Raw genomic sequence first — 15,431 nt, 5'->3', positions numbered from 1 at the left:
ATATTATAATTCCGTTGTTGGGCTGAAATTGAAGCTTCACTATTTGCAAACACAAATTCGTCCTTATCAAATCACACAGTATTCTTACTCATTTCATTGAATTTCTCATTTCCTATTCAAGTTCATGCCTAGGCCGATAACATTTGTAAGTGAATGTTCCAATCGTTCCTGAAGGAACGTATTAGTGAGGATTTTATCATTCGAAGCGGCTCATGTAGCTAGTACCAAATACTTAGTACCGGACAATTTCCGAGCAAGTTGTAAAAGTGGTAAAAAGTTTGGCCCGCCGCGGTTGATCAGCGGGCATGGTGTTGCGCTGCTACGCATGAGGTCTTGGGTTTGTCTCCCAACATTGGCAGCCGCATTTCTGTGGGGGCGAAATGCAAAAACGCCCGTTTACCATGCATTGGGGGCACCTTAAAACACCCTCTGTGCCCAAAATTTATCCAGAATCCTCCACAACGGCACGAATTATAATCAGACCGTGGTTCTCGAACTTAAAACCCCAGGCTTAGGAAGAAAGTCATCATTAAATTTTCAATCTTACCGATTATCTTTGTGCGCATCGTTCGTGGAGATCGCATACAATATTTATTACTGCGATCGCGAGCAGGAGGCACGAAACAGACTGGCGCCTTAACGTGCGCATGTTCACACCTATTATCGCCTCGCATAAAAAAGAAGAAAAAAGAAAGACTGTAACAGCAGAAGTGGCGTAACATGTATTATGCCTCTTACATAGATAGATAGATAGATAGATAGATAGATAGATAGATAGATAGATAGATAGATAGATAGATAGATAGATAGATAGATAGATAGATAGATAGATAGATAGATAGATAGATAGATAGATAGATAGATAGATAGATAGATAGATAGATAGATAGGTAGATAGATAGATAGATAGATAGATAGATAGATAGATAGATAGATAGATAGATAGATAGATAGATAGATAGATAGATAGATAGATAGATAGATAGATAGATAGATAGATAGATAGATAGATAGACAGACAGACAGACAGACAGACAGACAGACGGACGGACGGACGGACAGACAGACAGACAGACAGACAGACATACAGACAGACAGACAGACAGACAGACAGACAGACAGACAGACAGACAGACAGACAGACAGACAGACAGACAGACAGACAGATAGATAGATAGATAGATAGATAGATAGATAGATAGATAGATAGATAGATAGATAGATAGATAGATAGATAGATAGATAGATAGATAGATAGATAGATAGATAGATAGATAGATAGATAGATAGATAGATAGATAGATAGATAGATAGATAGATTAGGCAACGAATACTAATTCGAACTCAAAATCTTATCAAAGTCTGCGCAGCTGTTCGCAAGCCTGTTGAACTAGGCGTGGAGGCAAAAGACGCTTGCCGTAAGCAGGATAAAAATTTCTGAGCGGGCAAATAATGTTAATCGCATTAAAACTCCACCTGCCAATGAAGGCTCAGCTAAGAAAAAGCGATATGTGCTTGGCGATATGGAAAAACAGCGCTGCTGACGGGGCGCCCGCAAAAGAAAAAAAAAGAAAGCGGCCCTCAGCGCCAGTATTGAGAAAGCGTTGTTCCTCCCAAGCAGACGCGAGACCGCAGCGGGCACCTTTTTTTTCGTTTTACGGAACTATATATCTCTATACGATGCATTATTTCGCTCACATCTAAACTACTGCTCATTAGTTTGGGGTACTGCTACACAAACCGGTCTGAAAAAACTAGGAACTCTCGAAAAACGGGCCCTCAGATTAGTTCATAACCTGCCAAGTAGACACTATACAAAAAGCTTATTTTTCAAGAACAAGACTATTAACGTTTTCACCCTCTATGTTTATAGACTACTACGCACCTACAAACTAGAACAAAGAAGATGCATAAGTAATATATCTGACCTAGCCCCGATTGAATTATTTCATTCCACATATCCACGCCGGCATAAACCACACTGGGTATTACCAAAAGTAAGAACAAACTATGGGCGCCAAATGGTAGCATTTCAATTTCCATTCTTACTTAACAAATAAATTGATGAATATATACACTTAGGAAGCATTAGCTGCTCTAACCTTCGCAACCATTTTCTCCTTAACGCGCCCCTTTTATTGTCCAACACTTAGGCATCTGTGAACGTTTCTGTGTGTAATTGTTTTATAAGCGTATTTTTTGCTGCTGTTATTTCGCTGTTTTGTAAGCGTTTTTGTTCTCAGTTGCTGTACTTGTCTTTCTTTTCAATCGGTTCACATTTCTTCACACACGCATGTGATTGTGTATTCTGCATACTTGTTTTTGTACTAATGCTTTGTTTGACTTTGTATTTGCTGTCGTGACAGAAGTGCCGTCGCATGCCACTGCTCACCTGCTGTACAGGGGGTGGGAACTTAGTCAAGCGCCAATCGCTTTTATTCCCATCCCTTCCATCAATGTAATGGTGATGGAAATAAATCATTATATTATATATTATATTATAACCTTGAGGAGTTTGGCGTGTTTCTCTTTGTCATTTGTCTCAATGTGACTATTAAAAACGGTGAAGAGGCTACGGTCATCGATGGTGAATTTACTTTTGAAAAACGCTCAAGAAGTGTCTGTTCAGAAAACTGGGAGCCACCAGCACGTGCAAGCGTATACCGCCCACAGTGTTGCTGTATAGTTACGAAAGGATTGACTCACTGTAATATTTTTATCGTGCAAAATAACTCGAGAAGGACGAGGACTGCAGACAATATGTTGTTTCCACGTTGAGAAAACGATACCTGACAACAGAAGTTCAGAGTTTTAGCGAAATACAATTCACGAGTGAATCAGCTATAAACACCGTAGGAATTCAAGTAAGCGATCACTCCTTCCATTTCTGCATATCAAAGATGCAAATAGAGGCAGTTCCCTTATATCAGTATTACTTGCCCGGAAAGACCAGTAGTAGGTATGCTGACTCATCGCCTTTGCACGACAGGGGTTTACAGTATCACTGAGACTCCAATTCATTAACAGCGGTTGAACAAGTGATGCCTCCGGCTTCGAGTAAATGTTTCTAAATGGGTACTCGCCTAAACTTCACCTGAAGCAAACAAGCCCCTTCCTCCAAGCGGTGAGCTCCGGCCTAAGATATCCCTTGCTTGGCCAGTCTTATTTATATTCTTTGTAGCCCATCGAAATTTCCATGACATACACACTGGGACAAAAAAAAAATTTCCTTCTTCTGAGTGTCCTTACTGTACCGAATACTTGTCCTGAAACCACTTGTTGAGCCTGACCTGAGCAGTCCATTAAATGCGACGCGCCACCGACGGTTGGGAGCCAAGCACTGAAGCCGGACACCGGCCGCCGAGAAGCAACTTCCCGCGCTGCGGTCGAGCGTGAGTGATGCTGGCAGGGAGTACTGCGCTCCATCGGGTGTGTACAGGCCGACCCAGAACTCGGCCAGGTGATTCCGAAGGCGAGAGACGTTCACCACCAGCCGATCACCTGCCGTGTTGACACCGTAGAAAAGCACCTTGTCTTGGCCCTGCGAGCGCAAAAAAATATGTTTGGTAAATGCGCACCTGGGGAGACAATCCGGTTCCGATTCGCGATCCAATCCGACAATGAAATCGGCAAATACAACCATTTGCGTTTGTACTAAATAACAACGATGTTCTCGGGTAACGCAAATGCTGAAATCGAGGACTGAACAGAACAGTTGAATAGTTGCCTTTCATGTGAGCTTTGAGCAAAACGAACACTGACCTCAAAGTATAACCGCACAGAACTGTTTTGCAGCGAATGCACAACGCTGGACGTGTTGCGAATGTTTGACCCCAGCGTCCCACTTAACGAATGTCTTGAGGCAAGTGGCACGTGTGCCGGGAAAGCTATAGTAAACACTCCACCCACCTCGCCCACTCTGCAGGCAATGTGTAGTAAGCTTAAAAATTAGAGAAGTTATATACTGAACCCGAAATGAGTGCGCCCCCCCCCCTCAATCCACCGCAAGGTTTCATAAGATAATCAAATTCACTGGCATGTGGCACCACAGACGGAATTCTGACACATTCGTTAGTCAAGCACAACAGATCGCTGAATACGCAACCAAACTGTGCCGAGAGAACTGGATGAGTACGTGCGACGGGCAGCAGGGAAAGCTGTCGTCGCGCAAGACCTGGTGCCTGCTCAGACAGCTGATCGACCCGTTGAGCAGCAAGACGGCAACCAACCGCAACCTCACCAAAGTTCTGAACGCTTACGATGGCAACGGCCAAAAGCTCATTGAAGACCTCAAGGTGATCAACCTCAAGACGAAGAGAGGGCGATTTCCGATACCGGAGGAGTACGAGGGACCAGAAAATCCGGCATTAGATGAACCGTTCATCATCACGGAGTTATTAACAGCCATAGATGAAAGTAATAAGACGAGCGCACCCGGAATGGACGCCATTACATACAAGCTGCTCAACAACATGAGTTATGCGGCGGCGCGCGGGCTCCTGGGTCACATCAACAGAACCTGGGAAAGCTCGAAGTTGCCCGCAGAATGGAAAGAGGCCGAGGTACGGTTCATACCGAAACCTGGGAAACCTCCGACGATCGAGAACATGCGCCCGATCTCGCTCACGTTCTGTGTGGGCAAGGTCATGGAACGCATGGTTCTCAGAAGAATTCAAGCACAGCTGGACGAGACGAGTCTGATGCCGGCGACCATGTATGGATTCCGCCAGCACCTGAGCACCCAAGACGTCCTGATCCAATTACACGAACTAGTGATTAAAAGAGCAACGAGGCACGTGCCCCGGGGTATACTGGCTTTGGACCTCAAGGGGGCCTTCGACAACGTGTCCCACGCCAGCGTGCTCGAGAACCTGCGTAAGACGGGGTGTGGCCGCAAGACCTACGGCTATATTAAAGATTTCCTAACGGCAACTATCCGGATAGGAAAGCAATGGTCAGAGCCTGTGGAGCTCAGAGACCGGGGTACCCCACAGGGGTCGGTCCTGTCGCCTCTGCGTTTCAACCTGGCCCTCCTGCCCCTGCCCGAACTACTCAATCAGATCGAAGGCGTGGACCACGCCTTCTATGCCGACGATATAATGGTGTGGACGAACCGCGCGGGGTCCAATTCCTGGACGGAGGAAGCCCTGCAGAGAGCGGCAAGGACCGTTCACGAGTATGCCACGACCTGCGGCCTGAGCTGCGCTCCGCAGAAATCGGAGCTGCTCATGGTACAGCCCGGAAGACCAAAGAAAGAGCCGCCGTCGAACATAATTATCACCATCGACGGCACAGAGATCAAGCCAACGCAGCAGATCCGGATATTGGGCCTGCTGTTGCGCAGCGACGGCAAGGCGCACGCAGCCGTCAACAAAATCAAGACCACATCATAGCAGGTCCCGAGCATGATCCGGAAAGTCACCAACCGGAACAGAGGAATCAAAGAAGATGCACTGCGCCTGGTGCAGGCGTTCGTCGTGTCACGCGTAACGTACTCCGCCCCGTACCTCCAGCTTGCGAAGGTGAACCGCGAGACGCTGAACACTACGATAAGGAAAGCAGTCAAACTCGCCATGGGCATCCCAGTCTACTCGTGAACGCAGAAGCTGCTGGAAATGGGTGCCCACAACACGATGGAAGAGCTTGTGGAAGCACACCTATCCCACCAGAGAATAAGGCTGAGCCGGACAGAGCACGGTTGGGCCGTCCTACGAAAGGTAGGATGGCAAATTGAACAGCAACCGAACACAGAGCCGCTCCCCACAACGTGAAGAGACATTATTAAGACCAAGCCCCTCCCCCGGAACGTGCAGCCGGGGAGGAACGACGAGAGATGCTCTGCGCGGGCCAAGGCACTGGCTCGACATCTGGAAGAGGACCCCGAGGTTCTCTACGCGGACGCCTCGCTTCCCAACACGGAACCAGAGCAACGGCGGTCGTCACCACCATCGATAAACTGGTCACAGGCGCGTCGGTGCGGACGACGAATACAGCCGAAGCAGAAGAAGTGGCCGTGGCCCTCACACTCGCACAACCGGAAGTGAGGACCGTGGTCACAGACTCCCAGACCGCCTACGCGAGCTACCGCAAGGGGGACATCTCTCCCGCGGCAAATGCAAATCACCGGGAAGGGACGTTGAGCTCGTGTGGGTCCCGGCTCACTCGCAAGTGGAAGGCAACGCACTCGCCGACCACCATGCCCGAGAACTGTCAATCCGGGCCGAGGACGAGCCAGAGCTACCGCACCCCGTGACAAGTTACAAAGAAATCACCCAAATGTACAGAAGCAGCAGATGTAGGCTTCCCCGTCCGCATCCGCAACTCAGCCGAATGCAGCAAACGATCGTGCGACGCACGCAAGCGGGGTCGCTAGCGCACCCCGTGCTCTTGCACAAGATGTTCCCAACAGAGCACGACACTTCATGCCCATTTTGCAGACGATCAAAAGGCACTCTAGTACACATCCTTGCAGAGTGCACTAAGCTCAAGAACCCCCCACCATCCCTACCCCCCACCCTCCCCAGCCCCAACCCTCCCGAGCGATGGCAGACCTTGTTGTCCAGCCCCGACCTACCGACCCAGCTCGGGCTGGCGGCTAGAGGCCTGGAACTGCTGGACGCATATGGGACCTGAGAAGAAGGTTCCACCCATTCTGGTGCCAGCGCGCACCAACCTTTACTAAGGGCTCAGTATAAAAGTCGATTCTCTCTTTCTCAAGCACTTGAAGTGAAAAGCTTTCAATTCCCTATAGTCACTCGCTACATGCTGCATGATCCAAAAGTACCACTTTGCCCAGCTCTGGTTATTCATCCGGCCAATTTGTCCAGCGTAGCCTGTTAGCAGACATTCTTATTTACTTGGACAGACTATTAGGCGCTGCTTGCCTTGTCCAGTTCTTCTTTCCTCGGACATTCCTGTGTCCATTCCAGTGGTGCGCTGATGGCTCCGCTGCTCACAACGTCATCCTTGTGTTCGGATTCCAAGTACCCGAAGCGCCGACCTTTTCTATGCAGCAGATATGTAAGTTGGACCACGGCCAGCTGATAGCGGAATAGATAAATGAAACCTGCGTAAGAAAAGAAGCATTTTCACTGTCAGTTCTATGTGATTGTATCATATACGTGCGTCCTCCTCCTCATTATCCACGCATAATCTTACGCCTTATCACTGTACTTCCAGCAAACGATTGTTGCTGAAATTGCTGCAGGTGCTCTTGCTTAGGTGCTGCAGTGGAGCAATAAGATTTTTACGTGAGACGACTAGAGATAAATGGTCGCATTTATAAAGCGCAGAGTTTTATTACAGACGATTTGCAGCGCAATAGCTCGCTTGTTATCAACACGTATATATCGTAAAATGCCTCTTTACATAGTCATATGCTATTCTCACCAGAGTCGACATTTCCTCTTCGCAAGGGTGGAGGGGGGGGGGGGGGAAGGGGAAGGTCGTTTCGTAACCGGCGTGCGAGGTTCCGGAATTTTAGCTAACACTCCAACATTGAAAACTACGCAAAGAACCATTTTCTCTTCGTAAACAGGAAAAAAAATTGACGCAACCCGCTGCAGGAATGAGCAACTATATTTCAAGTCTAACCTCACACTAACCCCACCGACATCTCTAGCGCAGCCTCGTATCTTCGGAAAGCACATTGCAAGCACGCCTCTTACAGTAGCGTTCCTGACTTTACATGCTACAGGGATGCTTGCTTTTCTCATAGGCGGAGGCTGCTATAGAAGACAATGAGCCGGGTGGGATAAGTGAAACTTCATCTAGAACTAAGCCTGTGTAACTATCACGTGAACATGAACACCGTTAACAACACGCGAGATCACTTATGCCGCTGTGAAGAATGTGCGAAGAGTACTGTCCTCGTTCACGTCGATAAACCCGTGCGCGGGTGTTACGTGCGCCACAGTTGCGCCAAACACCCTTGGCGCGTGTGTCGCGTCGCACAGCGGCAGGTTATTCATAAAAGTGAGAGAGCGCTGCTTTCACCCATTCTCTTATGCTGGCAGCCATATAGTTTTTAGACGCTATGTGACATTGCGCCGCCTTCGAAATTGTCCTATAACGTAACGGAGTATCTTGTACCGTATCTTTCCGGAGTACGATAAATCATTCGTCATGCCATTGTCGTCGCCCTGCTGCTGTCGTCACACTAGACGTTCGTGTCACATTGCTCGCTCCATGTGGTTCCATGTTCGCTCCATGTGGGCCGGCCTTTAAGGCCGGCCCACATGAAGCGAACTTTCTTGACGAACTTCCGGCAGCGTGCCTCCGTCGCGTTGCACATACATCGCGACGAAAAACAGGCGACCACCGCCATCATTTCAGTGTTGCTGCAAGCGCCGTGGTTTGTTGCACAGTAAAATGAAAACAAACACAGTTTTGTTTTTACAGGTAAGCCATCTATAATTTAGCGGCAAAATAGAGAAAGACCTATTATTTATGGTTTCACGTTGATTCGACAGTTTTACTTTTTCCGATCAAAACCTACACTGCAAAAAGCGGAGAAATAGCTCGAGTTGCTCATACTGTGCTTTGACGCGCGGATTTCGTGGTCATACCTAGGCGCGTCAAACTTTCGCGATCGGAAGTCGGATGCAGTCGAGCACTGTTTGGTCTGCGCTGCCCGCCTGCGTTCGCCGCTTCCGGCGGGCAGCTGGCCGCCGGCTGATGGCTGAGGGGCGGCAGGCTTTCCAAATACGTGACGCACATTTTGTTTGCAGACTTCCCAGGTAGTCAGGTCTTCTTCGTGTGTGTCATGCCACACTCGAGCCGTGCCTTGGACGTAGAAGATGAAGTTCACAAGCACGAGTGTCGTGTCCCATCTTTTACGATCACTGACGCGTTCATACCAGATGAGCCAATCCTCCACGTCCGTGTCATTTGTGCCGGTGAAAATCCCTGGGTCACGAGGGTGCGATAGCACTGGATGTGATGAAGCCTGGGTGGATGGGACGGGGCGGCGTCGTTTGACGGAACCGACGTGGCGTCCACTACGGAGATCCAGAGCAGAACATACCCCGCACGTGCAGCAAATGTGACGGCGTAGGAGATCTGCACCGGTGCTTAATTAAACGCACTTGCGAGGGCTCCGAACCACAGTAGCGGAAAACAGTCAACCTCGTCTCCTTCCGTTCTCGCACTGCCGGCACATGCCATGCTGTAACGATATTAAGCTCGGTTTGATCAGCGACGAACCGCCACGTATTGGCCGCCGGCCTCCGGGCGGATGCCGCTGGGCGACCGGCCGCTGCCTTTTATTGCGATAGCAATTATATGGACACTCCAGGCGCATTTCTGCCGTCGCCGTCGACGTCGCCGTCACCGTGAGCTTCCGTATGAGTGAAAGCTTGCGAGGGTGAGCAGGCGAACGCGGTTCAGTCTCGCGTGCCCGAGCGAAGAACGCGGCCCGGATGCGTGCCCTCTCCTGCGGCGCGCGAGGCAGGGGGGTGAGGCGAGGAAGGAGGGGCGTTCTTCTCCGGCGGCTGCTACGGTGCCTCGATGTCCTCCTCGCCTGCCGCTCCGTAGAGAGTGGAGGCAACTGCGGCGTCTACTGTGGCGTTGGCCAAGCGAATTGCGGACGCCGTAGTAGACCCATTTGGCGGACGCTGTAGAAACGCGTTGCCGGTGCTCGTGTCTGCGGTCTGCGACGTGGCTAAAGTGCGCGCCCGTGCGGGCCTCATCTTCAAGGCGATCTGTGATGTTCGCAGAGTGCGCGTAGTGCCGGTAGCTTCGTATGCGCTGTGCTTTCAACGTTTCGTACGCGTTGATGCGACAGATGCACGTAGGTCAATTGGCTCGCACCTTGTGCCTCGATTCCTAACTCCAGCGTTTTCACAAACAGTTTCCGCTGTTATCGAGCGATGTGTATTCATGTTTACCTGTGCGCGCGTGACACCGTGCTGGTTAATATAGTTAAGACATGTTGACGGGTTAGTTGGTTTGAATCCATGATATAATGTGTAAGCGCGACTAAACAAAGACATCGAAAGAAGCAGACACACAAAGACAGCGCTGTCTCTGTGTGTCTGTTTCTTTTTACGTCCTCGTTGAGTCACACTTACACATGCTATGATTGTTAATTTAGTTAGTAAGCGAATGTTTACAAGTTTATAAGGCCGATAAAACTACTACTTTACTTCGCACAGCTATCTACTAATTTGCTATCGCGAACGGTGCTTTACCTTCCCGGCGGAACTGCGAATTTTTTTCGCCGTAAAATCGCTCCATGTGGATCGGCCTTCAGACTAGGCAAGCGTTGTTCTTTCATGTAGTCTCCCTCCCTTAAACAGACATGTTTCTCCATCTGGTAATGCCTTGCCGAACTCCAAATAAGGCTCAGCTACAAATCGCAGTAGCTGCCTAGATTTGACCGTGGTCTCTACGCGTCTTGAACGAATGATTCCCAGTCATCAAATCCCATGGAAGTGACCGTATTCCCACATATCTGAGGTTAAAGAGACTATTTAAATACTCCTCTACGACTCTCCAACGAATTTACTGGTCGGTGTTTTATGGAGGACTGTCCGGCATTTCATGGAGGACTAGCCGGCGTTTCATAACATGTAAGAAGTATGTCAGAAAGGAAACCATTCAAGTCTGGCACATGAAATTCAAAAAGCTATGCAAGAGGCTACGCATGGTTTTCAGCCTTTCCCGAAGCGTGAGTAAATTTAAGCTGAACTGCAGCGACTACAAGCGATTCGCCGGCAGGCTGAAAGAAGATATATGCCAACTAGATCCTTCCACGATCTCAGAGATGGAAACGACTCTGTTGGATCCGCGTCAGCGCTAATCTAAGATAGGGAGAACCGTGCGTGGACTGGGCGTATCACCGCAACAGCGTGTTCCTTTGAAATATCTCGCTTTCCACCAAGGTCTACGAGCGATTGAGATTGCTGAAGGCTTTTGCTGAAGACTTGCCGACTTGCAGCACCAACGCCAGGCACGTACCCAGGAAATTTTTTTTAGGGGGGGGGGGGGGCAACCCAAGGTGACTTTTCTATGCAAAAGAAGGGGGGGGGGGCGTACCTTTACTAGTACAAATGTGAATAATGCCGACCGTTCGACATGAAGACGCATCAACCGGCAAAAGGGAAAGGAAATAAGGTGTATCTCACGAAAGAAGCTCAGGAAGAACACTGCCAAGAACGAGTAAACAAGCGAAAGCGCAAAATAAAGATTTCTAGTAGCGTTTTTTGAGTTACCTCTGGAAGAATTATGTAGAAATATGTATTTGCGGAACAATCACTGTTCTTCTGGATCGCTCGTTTACTGTTCTACCAAGTGCCAAAACCAGCTTGTATTGTTATTTGGGAAGTTGCGTAGCGATGTGGGGCCGCCAGTCCCGTACAACTGCGTAGAGTGCAGGACGCTGCGGTTCTAGACGTACTGCGCCCACGTAAAACATCCACATAAGCACAGCAGATAAGTGGCTACGTCAGGCGGCCCCACTGATAACTGTAGAAGCGTCATTTAAAACACAAGGAATCATTCTTCACTTCCGGCGGCGCATTCTCTACTTGCGTTTTAAATGAAAAGGTGTTGTCCCATAAATATATTCAAAAACAACCGTTAAATTTGTTAATTTTCTCTTTTTTTCCTGTTTGGCTGATGCCTCGGCTCTCTCCCTTAGCAGATCGCTTAATTTGTCAACTCCTTGCGACTGTTGCTTCTAGTCGTCAATTTTGCACGAAAGTGCTGCCCAGTTAGCGAAAAACCAGATGAGTTGACGGGTGATATTCATATTGCTTATGGGTTTAACGGTTAGTGTAGAGTTTGATGATGGACGATGTTTCGCATGATTTTCTTTTCCACTTTATCTACAACTCATATCACGGGTATATGGTTTCGAGGATCTGCAAGCATCACGGCGAGCCGTCACTCGAGAATATAATGAAGCAAAAGGAAAAATTAAACACAACTGACGTTTTCTCCGGCCCCAACTCGTTCCACGAGCATACAGGCCAGCTGACTACAAACTCAATCCTTATCCTGGTCCCTGGATTGGTGTAAACAAAGAAGGTTGAACTAACGAAGCAACAGCGATGCGCGTGACCGTTGAATAGATAGTGACAACTGAACGCATCTCGAGTTAATCGCGCGGGCACCGAATCGATAAGAAAACTGGCCTTCACACCCCAGGAGATACCGATAACAGCCAACGAAAATGAGTGAAAAAGCCAGCAAACTATTGATGGCCGAATATTTGTCAAGTCTCTATAGATTGATTTGGCGGCGCTTGAGGAATGTGTGTGAGGAGTGGTGGCGTGGGCGGGGGGGGGGGGGGGGAGACATGCCGCATAATTTCGGGGGGGGGGGCGCACCCCCCCCCCCCCCCCATGAGTACGTGCCTGCCCAAGGCGCACTTGCACCATGTGCCACTCCTGTGTCTCGGGACTCCCCTATATATGTAATATTTTCGGTGGAGGATCCTGAAGCTGCACTGGCAACTTGCAGGCGTTCTTCGTACATGCGTGCGTACAGTTTAATGCTGGACAGTGTTTCAGTATGTGTCGGCGACAAAATGTGATTGGAAGCGAATATGACGCTTACCACAGCAAGTTCACATGCAAGTTGTAAGTGAATAGGTGCTCTTTTGGATCATTTCGTTGCGGTGGTAGTCATGTAGTGCCACCTTGCGCTGGCTCTCATTTACTTGCCAGAGTCGCGCGCCTGTGTGTTACCATTGCTGTGTATCGCAAAACGCAGGGAGCAGCATATTACCCGATAACAGGTGCCCGCGGTGCATTCTTGCCGTTGGCGTCACCGCCGCCGCCATCGTGCTCTCTCGGTATCCACAGCACATACGCGGCTCGCGCATTCAAAGTTAGAGGGTTTCCAGAGAAGCGGAGTCCATTCGTATGCAAAAACGATGCAGCGAGCGGACGCACTCTCAACGCTCCACTCAGTCAAGCGGCCGAGCCAGGACAACGATCTGCCTTCCGCTGCTGGCACCAGCGTTGTGCGCGCGCCACGGTGGCTCAGTGGTTATGGCGTCGAGCTGCTAAGCACCGGGTCGCGTGATCAAATACCGGCGGTATTTCGATGGGGGGCGAAATGTAATAACACCCCTATGCCGTGCATTGGGTGAGAGCACGTTTAAGCACTCCTGGTGGCCAAAATTAAGCCGAGGCCCTCTCCCCAGTGCGCGTGCCTCATAGTCAGACCGTGATTTTCGCACGTAAAACTCCGGAATTTAATAAATTTAGCACCATGTGCACACCAGCGTCATGCTGAGGTGCTGTGGGTAGGCGCTCTTCTGACAGGAAAGGATAGCAAACGTCGAGGCAACGTTATTTCCGCGGGCAGCGCTGACTAGAGCCGACGGTTTCGCGTCGGCCTCGTCTCGTGCGCAATCGAGATGCGACGCCTGCAACGCTCCCTGGCGGCTCTCCTCAAAGCGCCGGCGTTCTGGCATGCGGCGTTGCGTCATCACGTCGCACCCACGTCCACTTCCACAGATAGAAAGACGGACGAGTTGGAAGAATGCAGGGAGTTCAAACGTCGCCACGCTAAACCTTGCTATATATCGCTGTCATTGCTTCGTCTTTCGGGAGCAACTGGCTACATCATTTATTTATTGCGATAGCATAATAGGGCACTCTCGGAATGCCAATTTCACAATCCCCGAAAATTGGCTGCCCCTTGACGACTAAGGGATTTCTGCGCAAGCTACGCGTCCTAGGCTCTCGAAATTACTAGGGCGCCCCTCAGTCAGGGGCACCGGACAGCGGAGATGAGAACGCGCGTGGTGTCAAAACCGGTCTAATCACCATCATCAGAGAGGCCTAGGTTCTCCGTAAAGTGTTACCATTTACGGATTTACTGATGTAGCAGGGGCCGCGGACCGCAGCATAAAAGCTGGCAGTGACATATTATGACACTTTTTCGAACTACAACACGTTTGAAAAAAACGTTTTTTGTGCCCCGCGAGTTTTGTCGTCCAAGGAAAACCGTAAAAGGACGGTGCGTTAACCTTTATGTAGCTCCCAACGCTTTACACCAGCAGTTAAGTAGAACATGGTAAGGTCCAACACTTTCAAGCCAGCTTTTGTGGCTTTTCGCTTAAAAGTTCCTTTTCCGGTACTTTCAGGTGGCGGTAACACTCAGCAAATCGCAAACCAATGCCTTCGTTCACGTTATCTTACTTCACCGAATTTCACCACCTGAGCACTCATACATCTGCAAATAGTGTGATGTCCCAAGCACCCTATGTCATGTGGTACGGGGATGTGTACGAAAACATGGCTCCGTAGACATCGAAATACTAGCTGAGGAGCAGCGGGAGGCCAGGCTAACAGACCTGGACCCGAAGAAACAGCGCAGCCTGATCGAACGTGCACTGGAGATGGCCATGGCCCGCGGCTATCTAGAATAAGGAGGCCGCCCCGCAGGGCGCACGCTGCGCTTGCTCAGAACAAAAAGTTTATTCCCTCTCTCTCTCTCTCTATCTCTCTGTACTGTAATGGGAATCAATAAACTTCGAACATCACTGCAGTATTACCATTGAGTGCACCTTGGTAAAACTCCGCGTCACAGGATGTCGCTAGCAGAGCGTCTGCTGCCGTACACCTTGCCGGTAAGCTGGTATTCTGAAAACGCTGGTACGCTTATACTGGCACGCTAAAACTCTCTATTAGCAAAAAAAGACACTTGCTTCTGCCGAGTTTTAAACGGCCAGCGGAACGGCTCGCAGAGGGTCGAGCGAAATTACGAAACCGCCAACTCACCGTGATCGAGCCATATTTTTATTCCTCGCCTGTAGAGTTCACCAAATAGCGCTAGCAGAGCCGCGGTGAGTGCCGCGGCTGTCCCAGCCATCATCGAGCACGTCTGAACACGGCATCCCTTATCGGCGCCTATATGTCCCCGTGCGCAATCGATAAGACAGTTGGCCGCGATCTTGACGGAACCGATTAGCGGAGACCCGCCGGATATACGCGTGCGCTGGGAGCGATTGCGTTGGACTGCACAGGACGAGATGCTCTTGTGGCACACCGCGTCGGATGCGTCGTCTCGGCGACAGGACGAGGCAGCCCATGCAGCCTATGGTGCCCGTGTGTGCCCCTCTCCAGCCGCTCTCCGTGCGTACTGGCGGCATTGAAGAGGTCGTGGCCGCACGGGCCCCGCCGCTGCCAGCGCCTTCGCCGTTAGGTGTCCACGTTCCTTAAATGCCTGCCGCAGCCAGTGTGTGCTAATCACTCAAAAAAAATGTCTGCACAATGTTTGTAGAAGATATCCGAAAGAAAGTTCCTGTGGATGGTGCAAATCAAGAGTGACTTGGGTAACCGACGAATTCCCCTCGTGTGTGCAATGCGTATACTTCTGCAGCTTGGCTATAGCGTTAACTTCGGAGTTCCTTTTGAGCCACGTGCAAAGCACTTCGACAATGCAAACATTATTTTTTGTCGTTCTTCTTGTTG

General features: G+C 49.8%; 1 protein-coding gene across 2 annotated transcripts in view; it reads right to left on the bottom strand.

Moving 5' to 3' along the window:
- Nucleotides 1-14,853, bottom strand: part of LOC126540573 (rifampicin phosphotransferase-like) — a 98,428-nt gene extending 83,575 nt beyond the window's left edge. For both annotated transcript variants that reach the window (XM_072286567.1, XM_050187412.3), the window contains exons 1-3: nucleotides 14,739-14,853; nucleotides 6,885-7,066; nucleotides 3,291-3,541 (exon numbers count right to left, since the gene is read on the bottom strand). In XM_072286567.1, coding sequence (XP_072142668.1) covers nucleotides 3,291-3,541; nucleotides 6,885-7,066; nucleotides 14,739-14,832 — 527 coding nt within the window. In that variant the 5' untranslated portion in view covers nucleotides 14,833-14,853. The remainder of the gene's footprint in view (nucleotides 1-3,290; nucleotides 3,542-6,884; nucleotides 7,067-14,738) is intronic.
- Between the last annotated feature and the right edge of the window lie 578 nt (nucleotides 14,854-15,431).

The sequence above is a fragment of the Dermacentor andersoni genome, chromosome 2, assembly GCF_023375885.2.
Source record: "Dermacentor andersoni chromosome 2, qqDerAnde1_hic_scaffold, whole genome shotgun sequence".
Taxonomy (NCBI): Eukaryota; Metazoa; Arthropoda; class Arachnida; order Ixodida; family Ixodidae; genus Dermacentor; species Dermacentor andersoni.
The sequence above is the reverse complement of the archived record's forward strand: the minus strand, read 5'-3'. Positions and strand labels throughout refer to the sequence as shown.